The 12,833-nt window shown below is 40.6% G+C and overlaps 1 protein-coding gene across 14 annotated transcripts in view; it reads right to left on the bottom strand.

The window, feature by feature from the left end:
- Positions 1-12,833, bottom strand: part of NCOR1 (nuclear receptor corepressor 1) — a 114,902-nt gene that overhangs the window by 68,862 nt on the left and 33,207 nt on the right. For all 14 annotated transcript variants that reach the window (XM_073315885.1, XM_073315883.1, XM_073315882.1 and 11 more), the window contains 4 exons: positions 12,424-12,537; positions 5,104-5,160; positions 3,894-3,946; positions 911-977 (listed from right to left, as the gene is read on the bottom strand). In XM_073315885.1, the coding sequence (XP_073171986.1) occupies positions 911-977; positions 3,894-3,946; positions 5,104-5,160; positions 12,424-12,537 (291 nt within the window). The remainder of the gene's footprint in view (positions 1-910; positions 978-3,893; positions 3,947-5,103; positions 5,161-12,423; positions 12,538-12,833) is intronic.

Raw genomic sequence — 12,833 nt, forward strand, 5'->3', positions numbered from 1 at the left:
ATTGGATTTCCAATCAGATAAATAAGAATTTTGATTCACAGTCTTAATTTTCAAATTCATCGGATTTAGAGGGTACTAACAAGTAATTTAGGCCTAAAAATTAGATTTTGGATAAAAAGGGTTTTTCATAAAAGAAGCAAAATTCACTGAAGAAAATTGTCTGATTCTCTATAGTATTTGCAAACCAAAACCTTGCTGGTTTGTGCTAGAACCTGAGAATGAGAAGTGAAATTGACTAGTTTATTTTCGTCACCCAAAACAAAATTAAAGGTAAAGAGTGAAATAGATAAGAATTTTTTAAAAATAATCTCAGATTTTACTAACACCACAGGTACAGAAGTTAGTTTTATAAATGTATTTTAACTTGCCTGTATCCCTTTAAGTTTAGGTTAAGGAGGAGAGCATTTAAAAATTAAAACTGGAGTATGTCATTCAGTTTGGAAAACTCTGCTGGTGAGATACAGTGACTATTTTACACTGTTCACCAATGAGTTGTCTGGTATTTATTCAGAAAGTGTTACATCAGTCATCATTTGCTCCATTGAACACATTATGAAATAAATTTTTTCCCCAATAAGATTTCCAACATATTTACTCACTTTCTAGCAGCAGTATATAGATGCACAGTAACTTGAACAGAACAACATTTCATTCGTGAGCAAGTTACCAAGTACAAATGTAGCCCTTCCACTTCAGTCTGCATGCATATTCCTGATACAACTAATATTTCTGACATAGCCTTTTGGTAAACACAAACATGCAAAGAATACTAACATTAACCTGGAATGTGCAGATTTATATAAAACTGATTTGTGAACATATATGTAAACAAGCATTTGAGTCAACATGCCCAACGTGACACCACATATTTGTCAATACTCTGACTTCCACAAAGATATTGCAGCATTACCCTTTGTTTCCTTGCATGATTTCTTCTCTTAAAAAACAAAATCAGCTTTTTCCTCATCACCTGGTTTCTAGAAAACAAGAGAATTGGAAAAGTGTTTAAAAGTTACATTTTAACCACAGACTTTATCAACATCAGGATCTCAAAGAAGTTACTGAAAATATACATAGAGGTATAGAAAATATGGATGGTTGATTCATCTAACATTTCTTTTTCTTGCTTGCACCTCAGAAGGTGTTTGATATTGCAGGAAAAACGCCATGAAACTAAAATCCTATTATATGCAACAGAAGCCATCCCTGAAGAGGGAGGGATTGGCCAAGAGACTGATTAAGAGGATCCCAGCCAACCTATGTAAGCCTGGGATTCTCCTCACCACAGATGGACAGGATGGGACTAATAACTGAATATGGCAAAGTTCTGATGACTTGGAAATAAGTGAAGGGCCTTTTATACCTTTTGAGTGAATGAGTTGCAATTTACAAGTACATGTAATAATCACCTAGGTCATCAGGATTTGGAACTGGTATACAAAGCTAACTAAGCTGTGGCACTGTTATATACTTTACTTTGTAATATATTATTCCTGAAAATTCAACGTCCCCCGTACACAGTTTTTTATTATTACAAAATCTATCTTTTGTAATTTTGTCTTCTACATTTAAAGATATAGCTACGATGAAAAATTCTAAAAAATTCACCAACTTACTTATGGTCATATGCACGTTCCACACTCGCTGAAAGTTAATTTTTTCATAACGTTTGCAGATATATTCTTGAATTTCCTCCCACATGTATAAAATAACTTTCTGCTTTGCAAATTCTACTATTATATTTCACTTTCAATACTGTTTTCCACTTTGTATTTCAAGAAAATACAGTATTTAGAAGAGTTGTGTATTTAAGTTTAAAGTATTCTCTTCCAAACCTTTCTCAAGCTAATGGGAAATTTTATACTGAAGAAAGAAACATCAGCATGCACACTAAACTGGGAAATGTTGGTACAGCTGATTAGGAAATGCGATTTTTTTTAATTATTAAAATGTAAGGGCTAAACTGTACCAGACATGGCTTATTTTTAGAAATCTCCACAGTATCTAGAAAGTAAATATTGGAGGACCACTGGTCGCATATGCAAAAAAAGATTTACCTCCCAGAGAGTGTCTTATGAAGAAGGTACAGTTTATCAACAAGACTTATTCTGCCTATATACTGCAGCTAAAGTTAAGGTTGTCTCAAAAACTTCACAAGTGACTTTCTTCCAGAGGGCCTATATCTTAGTTACAAAAGCCTGATGCAGACTACAACTTAAAAATACATAGCCCAAAAAAGAAGAAGTGCAAATCGATCATCTAGTCTGACCTCCTGAATAGCACGGGCCATAGAACTCCCCCAAAATAATTCCTAGAGCAGAGGGTTTAGAAAAACATCTAATCATGATGATAAAAAAAAGAGATACAGACAACAACAAGAATATGTATTTGACAGTAATGCCATTCATAGAAAGTCAATCAAGAGGTTTAAGTTTCCTAAGCACTTATAAAACAGTTCTTGGAAAGCATCTCACTCCTCAATGCAAACAGCACCTTTCCCTAATTCACAAGACACTCAACAGAAAACATTTATATACCCAGCATATTATAAACCATTATACGTAACCTCAGGATATCCTAGCATCAAATATATTCATTATTTGTACAAATATCAAAGCCACTTATCAGTAAGCAAGTGACCTTACAAAAACCATTCCTAGAAAAGGGTAATTTTGACTTTAAAAAAAAAATCTGTATCCTGCTACAAGTATCACAGTAAAAACAAAATATTTTCCCAACAGTTGGTTGTCCCGAAAAACAGGTATAAATTGAAAGCAAAGTGCACCCTCTGTGGAATCCCTCATGAATACTACAGATAGATAGCCTGGAGACAGAGGAATTGTATATGAGACTCTCCGTATATAGGCACAGATTGTTTCCAGTGACATTTTGGAATACATAAGAGCCTTTCAGTTTACAACAAAACATAGGGCTAAAGCCTCAATCATATTGATATAACAATGACAGTTTCTGAAATTCTTCTCTATTTTAGTTATGGCATTTTGTAGGGAAAAAGAAGGTAATGTTGCCTTCGAGTAGGATGGAAGTACCATTGTATCAACATTTTCTTTCTTCACAGCCTGCTCACCATGATGTCTGCAGGGTGTTGAGAGAAGGGCTCAATACTGATTGGGCATGAAGCTTAAGATGATTAACCATGCTAAAGAATGATTTAGCCACATAAAGGTACTCCTTCAGTTCCTTACTGGATTATAAAGTATGAGGCTATTACTATTTTGACAAAGAAATAGCAAGAAATTATTGAATGTTAACTTTCAAAATCCACACTTTCTACCAGAAGACATAGCAGTCTACTTCATGCAGCCGAATTTAGTTTGTCCTAAGTAACAAATAGTGGAGAAATATAGCATGCAGTGACACAATTCAGGGTCTACCACAGAAAAAGGAGGACATCATAGTGTCTGCACAAAACAGGACTCCTCTGACTCTGTTAACAGTGGCAACATTTAAAAGGCTTCTTGAACACTTTGTTCATGAAGGAAAGGGACAAAGAAATTTAGGCCAAATCAGGCCTGAATTTTAGTTTTGGAAAAAAAAACTTTTCCAAAAACCTAAGACAAACAAATGTTTTCTTTTAAAAAAATTCCAGTGGAAAAGCGTTTTTCATTCTCTTGCAGTAGTTGCAAACCAAATGTTGCAGGATTGTTCTAGTACACAAAAACCTGAAAACTGAATGGGCTAGAAATTGTCTATTTTCACTGAGCTAGCTAAAATAATTGAAACGGAAAATGTTTCATAAATCATATAAAGCAAATGAGGGATTTTGAAGTTCCAATGTTTTGTTACAATAAAACGTAATGACATGGATATGTAAAAACTAGGATGTTTCACTCCTTTTAAAACAGCAAGATTACAAGATGTTTAGTACTTACGTTTTGATGTTTTCATGGTACACCTTTGTGTCTGATGGTTGGTTGTAAAGTGGCTACAAAATGGATTGGCATATACATTAAGAACATTACACTTGTGTTTAATTCTACAAATACATAACATATTAAAGCAACATTTTAAAGCAAACAGAATTCCCAACCTGTGAGATGCAGTGACCTAAAATGAACAGGAGTTGAAGGTGCTCAGCAACTCACAGAAGGGTTTCTCTACTTCACTGGATTTACAGTCTGAGCCTATAAAGTGATCACTAGCCTAAAGAATTCACTTTTAAATAAAGTTGACTCAAACATTTAAAAAACAAACACTTCTATTTCAAGTTTATTAAAATTTGCTTACAAAAAATTACAAACTGAGCCAGTCAGATCACTGAGCCCATGATTCAGCGGGGTACTTATGTATATGCTTAAGTCCCACTGAAATGAATAGGACTGCTCAGACTTTTTAAGGGTTACACGCTTACATGTTTTGCAGGAATCAGGATGAACGTATGCATGTGCTTAAGTTCTTTACTGAATTGGCCAAACAGCTGACAAGTTTTAAAAGAGATCTGTTTTAAGTAATGTTCAACAGACTGCTCCCATCAGTGGTCTGGCCTGCTAGCCCATTTTAAAAAAAGTTATATTACATCAGCCACTTTAAATTTCTGGCACATAACTATATGGTCTCTCCTGGCCTGTGCCCATCATTTAATGTTTTGAAACATTCAAAGAATCCTCTTAGGCCATGTCTACATTTACCAGAGATCATGCTGCTGTGATCAATACAGCGGGGGTTGATTTAGGTGGTCTGGTGAAGACCCGCTAAATCGACAGCAGAGCACTCTCCAATGGACTTTACCGGAACGAGAAGAGTAACACAAGTCGATGGGAGAGTGTCTCCCACCGACGCAGTCCGGTCTAGACACCGCAGTAAATCAACCCAAGCTATGCCGTTACATTATTCATGTAGCTGCAGTAGAATAACTTAGGTCGACTTACTGCGGCAGTGTAGACAAGGCCTTAGCTACAGAAATGGACAGGCACATGAGCCCTCAAGACCAAATACACAGTAAGTCAATTATATTAAGAAAAAAATTAAAGATTTTTTTTTTTAGCCACAAGTTTAAGTCATGCAATCATACTTTCTTATGTCTGTTCATCTTGGGAGAAGAATCTCAGAAAGAAAAGCAAGAAAGGCAATAAAGGAACTTACCAGTTCAACTTTTGGACCAAGACCTTCAAAAATTTTATGAGCTTCTTCTGCTTTTTTCTGTGAAAGATATTTTGTATAGTCTAAATATTAATGCAGTTTTATTCAGTAATAATGCAAATTGGACTGTCAAAACTATATTTACCATCTTGCCCCAAGGTCATCTGCAAAGATAAATCCCCCATCCACATTTAAGTCTCTCTTAACCAGCTTCTGCCATATTGCCTATAGTGAATCTGTGTAGCTAGAAAGCTTGTCTCTCTCACCAACAGTTTTAAGTTGGTCCAATAAAAGATATCCCACCCAGTCTCTGTAGTGAATCGAGTTAACATATATAAATTGTCTATGGTTATTCCCCAGACCTTTATATACTTGTCTGACTTTAAGCTGTGAGCTCACCTGAGCAGGAACCACCCTTCTTAGACATTTGGAAAGCAACTAGCACACAGTGGGTCAGACTGCAAATAATTATCTGAAGGGGAGGGAAGTGTGCTCCATAGCCAGGGAAGCATGATTTAGAAAGGCTGGGTTAAGGTAGCCATTAAAGTAAAGGCAAGGAGAAAATATACAAAAAATAAATCAACCTGTATGTCCAATATGCCTTTTTTCAAAGCTACACTTCACTACAGATTAACCCAACACATCCACCCACAGTACTTGGTGAAAGGGCAAAAAATTGTCTTGTTCCTAAGGGAACAGAGCTGAGTTACTCACCCAGCTTTCACAAGTTCATTTAATCTACCCATCCTTTCTAAACCCTTTCTTTAGCAAACAGACTAAGAGACTATGCAATACACTTATTTTTGAGCTGCTTCCTCTCTACAAGTTAAAAGTTCTACAAGCTATTCCAGGAGGTTCACATACCAGCAAAAATTAAAAAAACAAAAACAAAAACCCAGGTTATTTTTAGAAAGTGTGCTCCGCTAAATTCTACTACTTTTCTACATGTACTATTCTGAACTCAGAAAAATGACAAATATTTTGGAACCCACAGCTGTGCAAAGTAATTACATATCAGGAGAATGGTACAAAATTACCCTAAGAAAAATGGTTTGTTTGGTCTCAGAACACAACTAGGGACTGAACTTTATCCCTCTTAGTTGAGTTAAATTCTCTAAGTACAGCTGAGCATTAAAATCAAGAGTTATATCCTTACAATGTCCACCCTCTAACCATGATGCTGTAAAGGTGACTACCTTCTTGCAAAACTGCAGAAAGAGATAACCAAACAAGTATTGCATACACAAATGTCACAATATTTGTATAGTAGGCAGCAGAAATAACTTCGTTATAACTGCACTCTGCAAAATGCATGCCAAGTTATGCACCATCAATATGCTTAGGATTGTACAATGAAGACAGACCCTGCCCTTGCTGAGTTGAACAAACCTTTGGTTTTAGAATTGTTAATATTTCAAATTCAGCATTTCCTCCACCGTGAGTCAGTTTTGAAATTTAAGGATCAATTTAGGCACAAGAACACTCAAAAGGGTACTAAATGCCCAACACCCTATTAATAAAGTTTTCCCATCTGCTGTCAGACACACAACATATGGTAGTCAACAGTAACCTCAGCATATTGTTAACAGAAGTAAGCATCTGTAACCAAAATTACACTACATTTTTCCATTCAATCCCCTGCACAGCCCACTAAGTTGTTTGCAAATTTCTTCAATCATTTCATTTTTGTCATCCCTTCGTGGGATTCAATGATTTGAGGAAATCTCATAATAAGCACTAGATTAATTTAGAAAGAACATTTCAGTGCTAGTTGTCTAAGAAGAAAAAGCGCTGTTTAACAACTAAAAAGCATGCTTGCTGCTTATGTAGAGCTTATATCAGTTACATAATACATTTTACATAGGGCTTTTCAGACAGTAACTAGTGAATCCTGAAGTAGTACCCCCATTTCCACAGACAGATAAACAAGGAAGACACTTTTCTTTAACAGGGTAAGAAAACACTTCCACAATATGTAATACAAGTTAGTGTGGTAGGGCTTTTCCATCTTTAACGTCTATGATAACTACTCTGAAACCTAGGATAACTGAGTGTCTTTGTAAAGCTCAACTTCGCCAACCTAAAAAATGTAATTGGGACAGAGGGTGAGAAGGAAAAGAACCTCTATCTTTGAAGAATTAAAACCATCACTGAAGAGGTCCACTGTTCTACATTTTCTTACTGTTTTAATTTATAAAGAGGTATAAACACCTGTCCAGAGTTCTGAGACCCTTCACAACTGTTTTAAAATGCACAGGAAGTACCATTAAACACACTAATATTTTGCCCATGTAACTAACCAAAACAGTAAGGCACTCTTAGGCCTGGTCTACACTACGAGTTTATATCGGATTTAGCATCTTTAAATTGAATTAATTCTGCACCCGTCCACACAAAGCCATTTTTTTCGACATAAAGGGCTCTCAAAACCAATTTCTGTACTCCTCCCCAACGAGGCGATAAACTGAAATTAGGTGAAATCGACATTGCCGTTTCAAATTAGGGTTACTGTGAAGGCAGTTCAAAGGTATTGGCCTCTGAGAGCTATCCCACAGTGCACCCTTGTGACTGCTCTGGACAGCACTCTGAACTCGGATGCACTGGCCAGGTGTACAGGAAAAGCCCCAGAAACTTTTGACCTCATTTCCTGTTTGGTCAGGCGAGCTCATCAGCACAGATGACCACGCAGTCCCAGAATTGAAAAAGAGCTCCAGCATGGACAGAACCGGAGGTACTGGATCTGATCACTGTATGGGGAGAGGAATCCGTGCTATCACAACTATATTCCAAAAGACAAAATGCCAACACATTTCAAAAAATCTCCGAGGCCATGAGGGACAGAGGCTACAGCAGGGATGCAACATAGTGCCGCGTGAAACTTAAGGAGCTCAGACAACCGTACCAGAAAACCAAAGAATCAAACGGATACTCCGGGACAGAGCCCCAGACATGCCGCTTCTACGCTGAGCTGCATGCAATTCGGGGGGGGGGGGGGGGGGGGCCACCACCACTACCCCACCCCGTCCGTGGACTCCGATAATGGGGTACTCTCCGCCATGCCTGAGGATTTTGCGGATGGGGAAGATGAGAAGGAGGGACGAGCTTGAGGAGAGCACACAACACACCATTCTCCCTGACAGCCAGGATCTTTTTATCACCCTGACTGAAATAACCTCCCAACTCAACGAAGCCGGAGAAGGGACCTCTGGTGAGTGTACCTTTTTAAATATAATACATGTTATAAAAGCCAGGTGTCTTTTAATGATTAAGTAGCCCTGAAGACTCGGGATGCATTTGTGGCCAGTACAGCTACTGGAAAAGTCCGTTAATGTGTCTGGAGATGGAGTGGAAATCCTCCAGGGACATCTCCATGAAGCTCTCCTGGAGGTACTCTAAAAGCCTTTGCAGAAGGTTTCTGGGGAGAGCAGCCTTAGTCCATCCTCCATGGTAGGACACTTTACCACGCCATGCTAGTAGCAGGTAATCTGGTATCATTGCATGACAAAGCCTGGCAGCGTATGGTCCCGGTGTTTGCTGGCATTCAAGCAACATCCATTCTTTAGCTCTCTGTGTTATCCTCAGGAGAGTAATATCGTTCATGGTAACCTGGTTGAAATAGGGGAATTTAATTAAGGGGACATTCAGAGGTGGCCATTCCTACTGGGCTGTTTGCCTGTGGCTGAAAAGAAATCCTCCCCGCAGTTAGCCATGCCGGGAAGGGGGGGGGGGGGGCGCGAGAGGAAGAGATTGGCACTGAGCTGTTTGCATTTGGCTAGCAAGGATCTGATATCTGCCACACGGTGGGGGGAGGGGTAAAGCGATCATCCCAGAGAACTGGATGGGAGGAGGGGGTTAGTTTGGTTTCTGCTGCTGCACGTTAACAAGAAAACCACAGCACTAAATGGCCAACTCAACGTGCTTTGCTTGGTATGGGAGAGGAGGGCGCTGCTGTTATGAGGGTTGCAGAAGCCAAAAGACTATGGCTTACCATGTCCACCTTCTGTTGCCGAATTCTGTTGCCTGGCACTGCGTATGTGATCTCCAACACCAAAGCCGGTGCATCCGATGAAGTGAGCTATAGCTCACGAAAGCTCATGCTCAAATAAATTGGTTAGTCTCTAAGGTGCCACAAGTACTCCTTTTCTTTTTGCGAATACAGACTAACACAGCTGTTACTCTGAAACCAAAGCCACAGGCACTCAATATAAGATGCAAAATGCGACCTTGTACCAAAATCACATGTGCTGTGTAATGTGAATAGTGTTATTCACCGTGAAAGAGTATAGCCATTGTTCTGTAAAACGTCTCTTTTAAAATACTTCACTCCCCTTTTTTCCCCTCCAGTAGCTGCAAATGTTTCAAGCCTCCCTCCTCTGTCCCAAAGGCTATCTCAGATAAGGCGGCGAAAAAAATACACGCGCGATGAAATGTTCTCTGAGGTCATGCAGTCATCCGGCACTGACAGAGCTCAGCAGAATGTGTGGAGGGACACAATAGCAGAGTACAGGAAAGTGGCTGACGAACATGAGGAGAGGTGGCAGCAGGAAGATCAGAGGAGGCATGATGCAATGCTGGGGCTACTGCGGGATCAAACAGACATGCTCCGGCGTCTGGTGGAGGTTCACGAACGGCAGCAGGATCACAGACTGCCGCTGCAGCCCGTTTAACCACCCTCTCTCCTCCCCAAGTTCCATAGCCTCCTCACCCAGACGCCCAAGAACGCGGGGGTGGGGGGAGGCTCCAGGCACCCAACCACTCCACCCCAGTGGACAGCCCCAGCAACAGAAGGCTGGCATTCAACAAGTTTTAAAGTGGCCTTTTCCTACCCTCCTCCCACACCCCACCCGGGCTACCTTGTGAGTTATCTCCCTATTTTTGTAATCAATTAATAAAGAATACATGTTTTTTAAACGATAGTGACTTTATTTCCTTTGCAAGCAAGCTGTGATCGAAGGGGGTAGGGCGGGTGGCTTACAGGGAATTTAGAGGCAACCAAGGGGGCATGTTTTCATCAAGGAGAAACGAACAGAAGTATCACACAGTACCCTGGCCAGTAATGAAACTGGTTTTCAAAGCTTCTCTGATGCACAGCGCTTCCTGCTTTGCTCTTCTAACCGCCCTGGTGTCTGGCTGAGCATATTCAGCAGCCAGGCGATTTGCCTCAACCTTCCACCCCGCCATAAACGTCTCCCCCTTACTCTCACAGAGATTGTGGAGCACACAGCAAGCAGCAACAATGAGAATATTGGTTTCACTGAGGTCTGAGCGAGTCAGTAAACTGTGCCAGCGACCCTTTAAATGTCCAAATGCACACTCTACCACTATTCTGCATTTGCTCAGGCTATCGTTGAACAGCTCCTTACTACTGTCCAGGGTGCCTGTGTACGGCTTCATGAGCCAGGGCATTAAGGGGTAGGCTGGGTCCCCAAGGATAACTATAGGCATTTCAACATCCCCAACAGTTATTTTCTGGTCTGGGAAGTAAATCCCTTCCTGCAGCCGTTTAAACAGAGTTCCTGAAGACGCGAGCCATCCCATGTTCATGTTGGTGAAACGTCCCTTGTGATCCACAAGTGCTTGCAGCACCATTGAAAAGTACCCCTTGCGGTTTATGTACTGGCTGCCCTGGTGGTCCGGTCCCAAGATAGGGATACGTGTTCCGTCTATAGCCCCACCACAGTTAGGGAATCCCATTGCAGCAAAGCCATCTAGTATGACCTGCACATTTCCCAGACTCACTACCTTTGATAGCAGCAGCTCAATGATTGCGTTGGCTACTTGCATCACAGCAACCCCCACAGTAGATTTGCCCACTCCAAATTGATTACTGACTGACTGGTAGCTATCTGGCGTTGCAAGCTTCTAGAGGACTATTGCCACTCGCTTGTGAACTGTGAGGGCTGCTCTCATCTTGGTATTCTTGAGCTTCAGGGCCGGGGAAAGCAAGTCAAAGTTCCATGAAAGTGCCCTTATGCATGTGAAAGTTTCAGAGCCACCGAGAATCATCCCAAACCTGCAACACTATGCGGTTCCCACCACTCTGTGCTTGTTTCCCGAGCCCAGGATCGGCATTCCACGGCATGAGCCTGCCCCAGAAACACCATGATCTCCAAATTGCTGGGGACCGCGGTTTTAGAGAAAACTGTGTTCATGTCCTCATCACCGCACTTGCGTCGCCTCCTGTCCTGGTTTTTCAGGTGCTGGTTCTGCATAAACTGCACGATAATGCATTAGGTGTTTACAATGGTCAGAACTACTGCGGTGAGCTGAACAGGCTCCATGCTTTCTGTGCTATGGCGTCTGCTCAGACAGTCCAGGGAAAAGGGCGCGAAATGATTGTCCGCTGTTGCTCTCATGGAGGGAGGGAGGGTTGACCGACATCATTTACCCATAGCCACCCGTGACAAATTTTTGGCCCCATCAGGCATTGGGAGCTCAGCCCAGAATTCTAATGGGCAGCGAGGACTGCGGGATAGCTACCCACAGTGTACCGCTCGGAATGTCGACGCTTGCCACAGTACTGTAGACGCACACCACCGAATTAATGTACTTAGTGTAGACACATGCACTTGACTTTATAAAATCTGTTCCCAAAAATTGACTTCTGTAAAATCAGAGTACTTTTGTAGTATAGACATGGCCTTTGTTACCCCCTATACTTATAGTCCCCTAACCCAGAAATTCCTAGGAAAACCAAGGAATGGACTTTGAGAGCTGTTCAACAGATTAACAGACCAGGGATCTGGTAGATCAGAGTTGCTGCAGTTTTGGGGTCACTGAACTTCTGCTTTTTATTAGCCACTAATGCAGCATAAGCAGCTCTAAAAGTTTGCCCAAATATTTCATCTTTACATTCATCCAAATCCTTAAGTGTCAGAACTCAGATTTTTTTAAAAAGGCATGGAACCCCATGTTACACCCCATATTACTCATCTACAAAATTTAAATGAGAATTTACCACTCAGTCAGGCGTGCCAGTATTTATGTGATTAAAGACAATGCAGGAGATCAAACTCCATGAGGCACTAAAATGTTATCAAAGCACCAATCCAGAGATCAGGGTCTCACAGACTCATTTTCATTGCTTTTGTCACCTTCAAGGCCCAAAACATTCTGAGATTTGGAATGAAAATCTCATGCAAGCATTTGTCATTAAAAAAAGAAGTTACTACGTTCCAATTGAAAAATAATCAAAATGGTTAAAATATGAAACGACTGCAGCATATTTAAAAAACTGAAATAGCGCACAAAGAGGAATGTAGCACAATGTGTAAGATTACATAGAATCATACTCAGCCAACCAAATCTAAGAAGCAAGCTTACCCGATTTTCATCATAAATAATTTGGACAATACTGCGGTGTTTCTGTTCCACTGGAGGAGGGGAGACAGGCCTCTCTGGCTCTGGAGGTTTAGCAGCTTCTTCTTCAAGTTGTTGCTAAGAGACGAGAGAAAGAAAATCAGCCATCCGCACCATGTTACCCTAACCAGTAATTAGTCACCAGAGATAAAATATGCATCTGATCAACAGTTTGCTGTGACTGTCATTTCATCATTTAATTTGCAAGGTATGAATGAACAGGGTTTAGTGCCAATAGAAGTGGCAAAAAGACAGTATTTTTGCACTAATATTTGTAAACTAAACCTTTTTGAGATGCACCCACATCTGTCAAACTGAAACAGGTCTGATTCAATTAAATGCATAGTGCTGTGTTCTGGTTTACCAATAAAAAT

The sequence above is a fragment of the Lepidochelys kempii genome, chromosome 17 (assembly GCF_965140265.1).
Source record: "Lepidochelys kempii isolate rLepKem1 chromosome 17, rLepKem1.hap2, whole genome shotgun sequence".
NCBI classification, from domain to species: Eukaryota; Metazoa; Chordata; order Testudines; family Cheloniidae; genus Lepidochelys; species Lepidochelys kempii.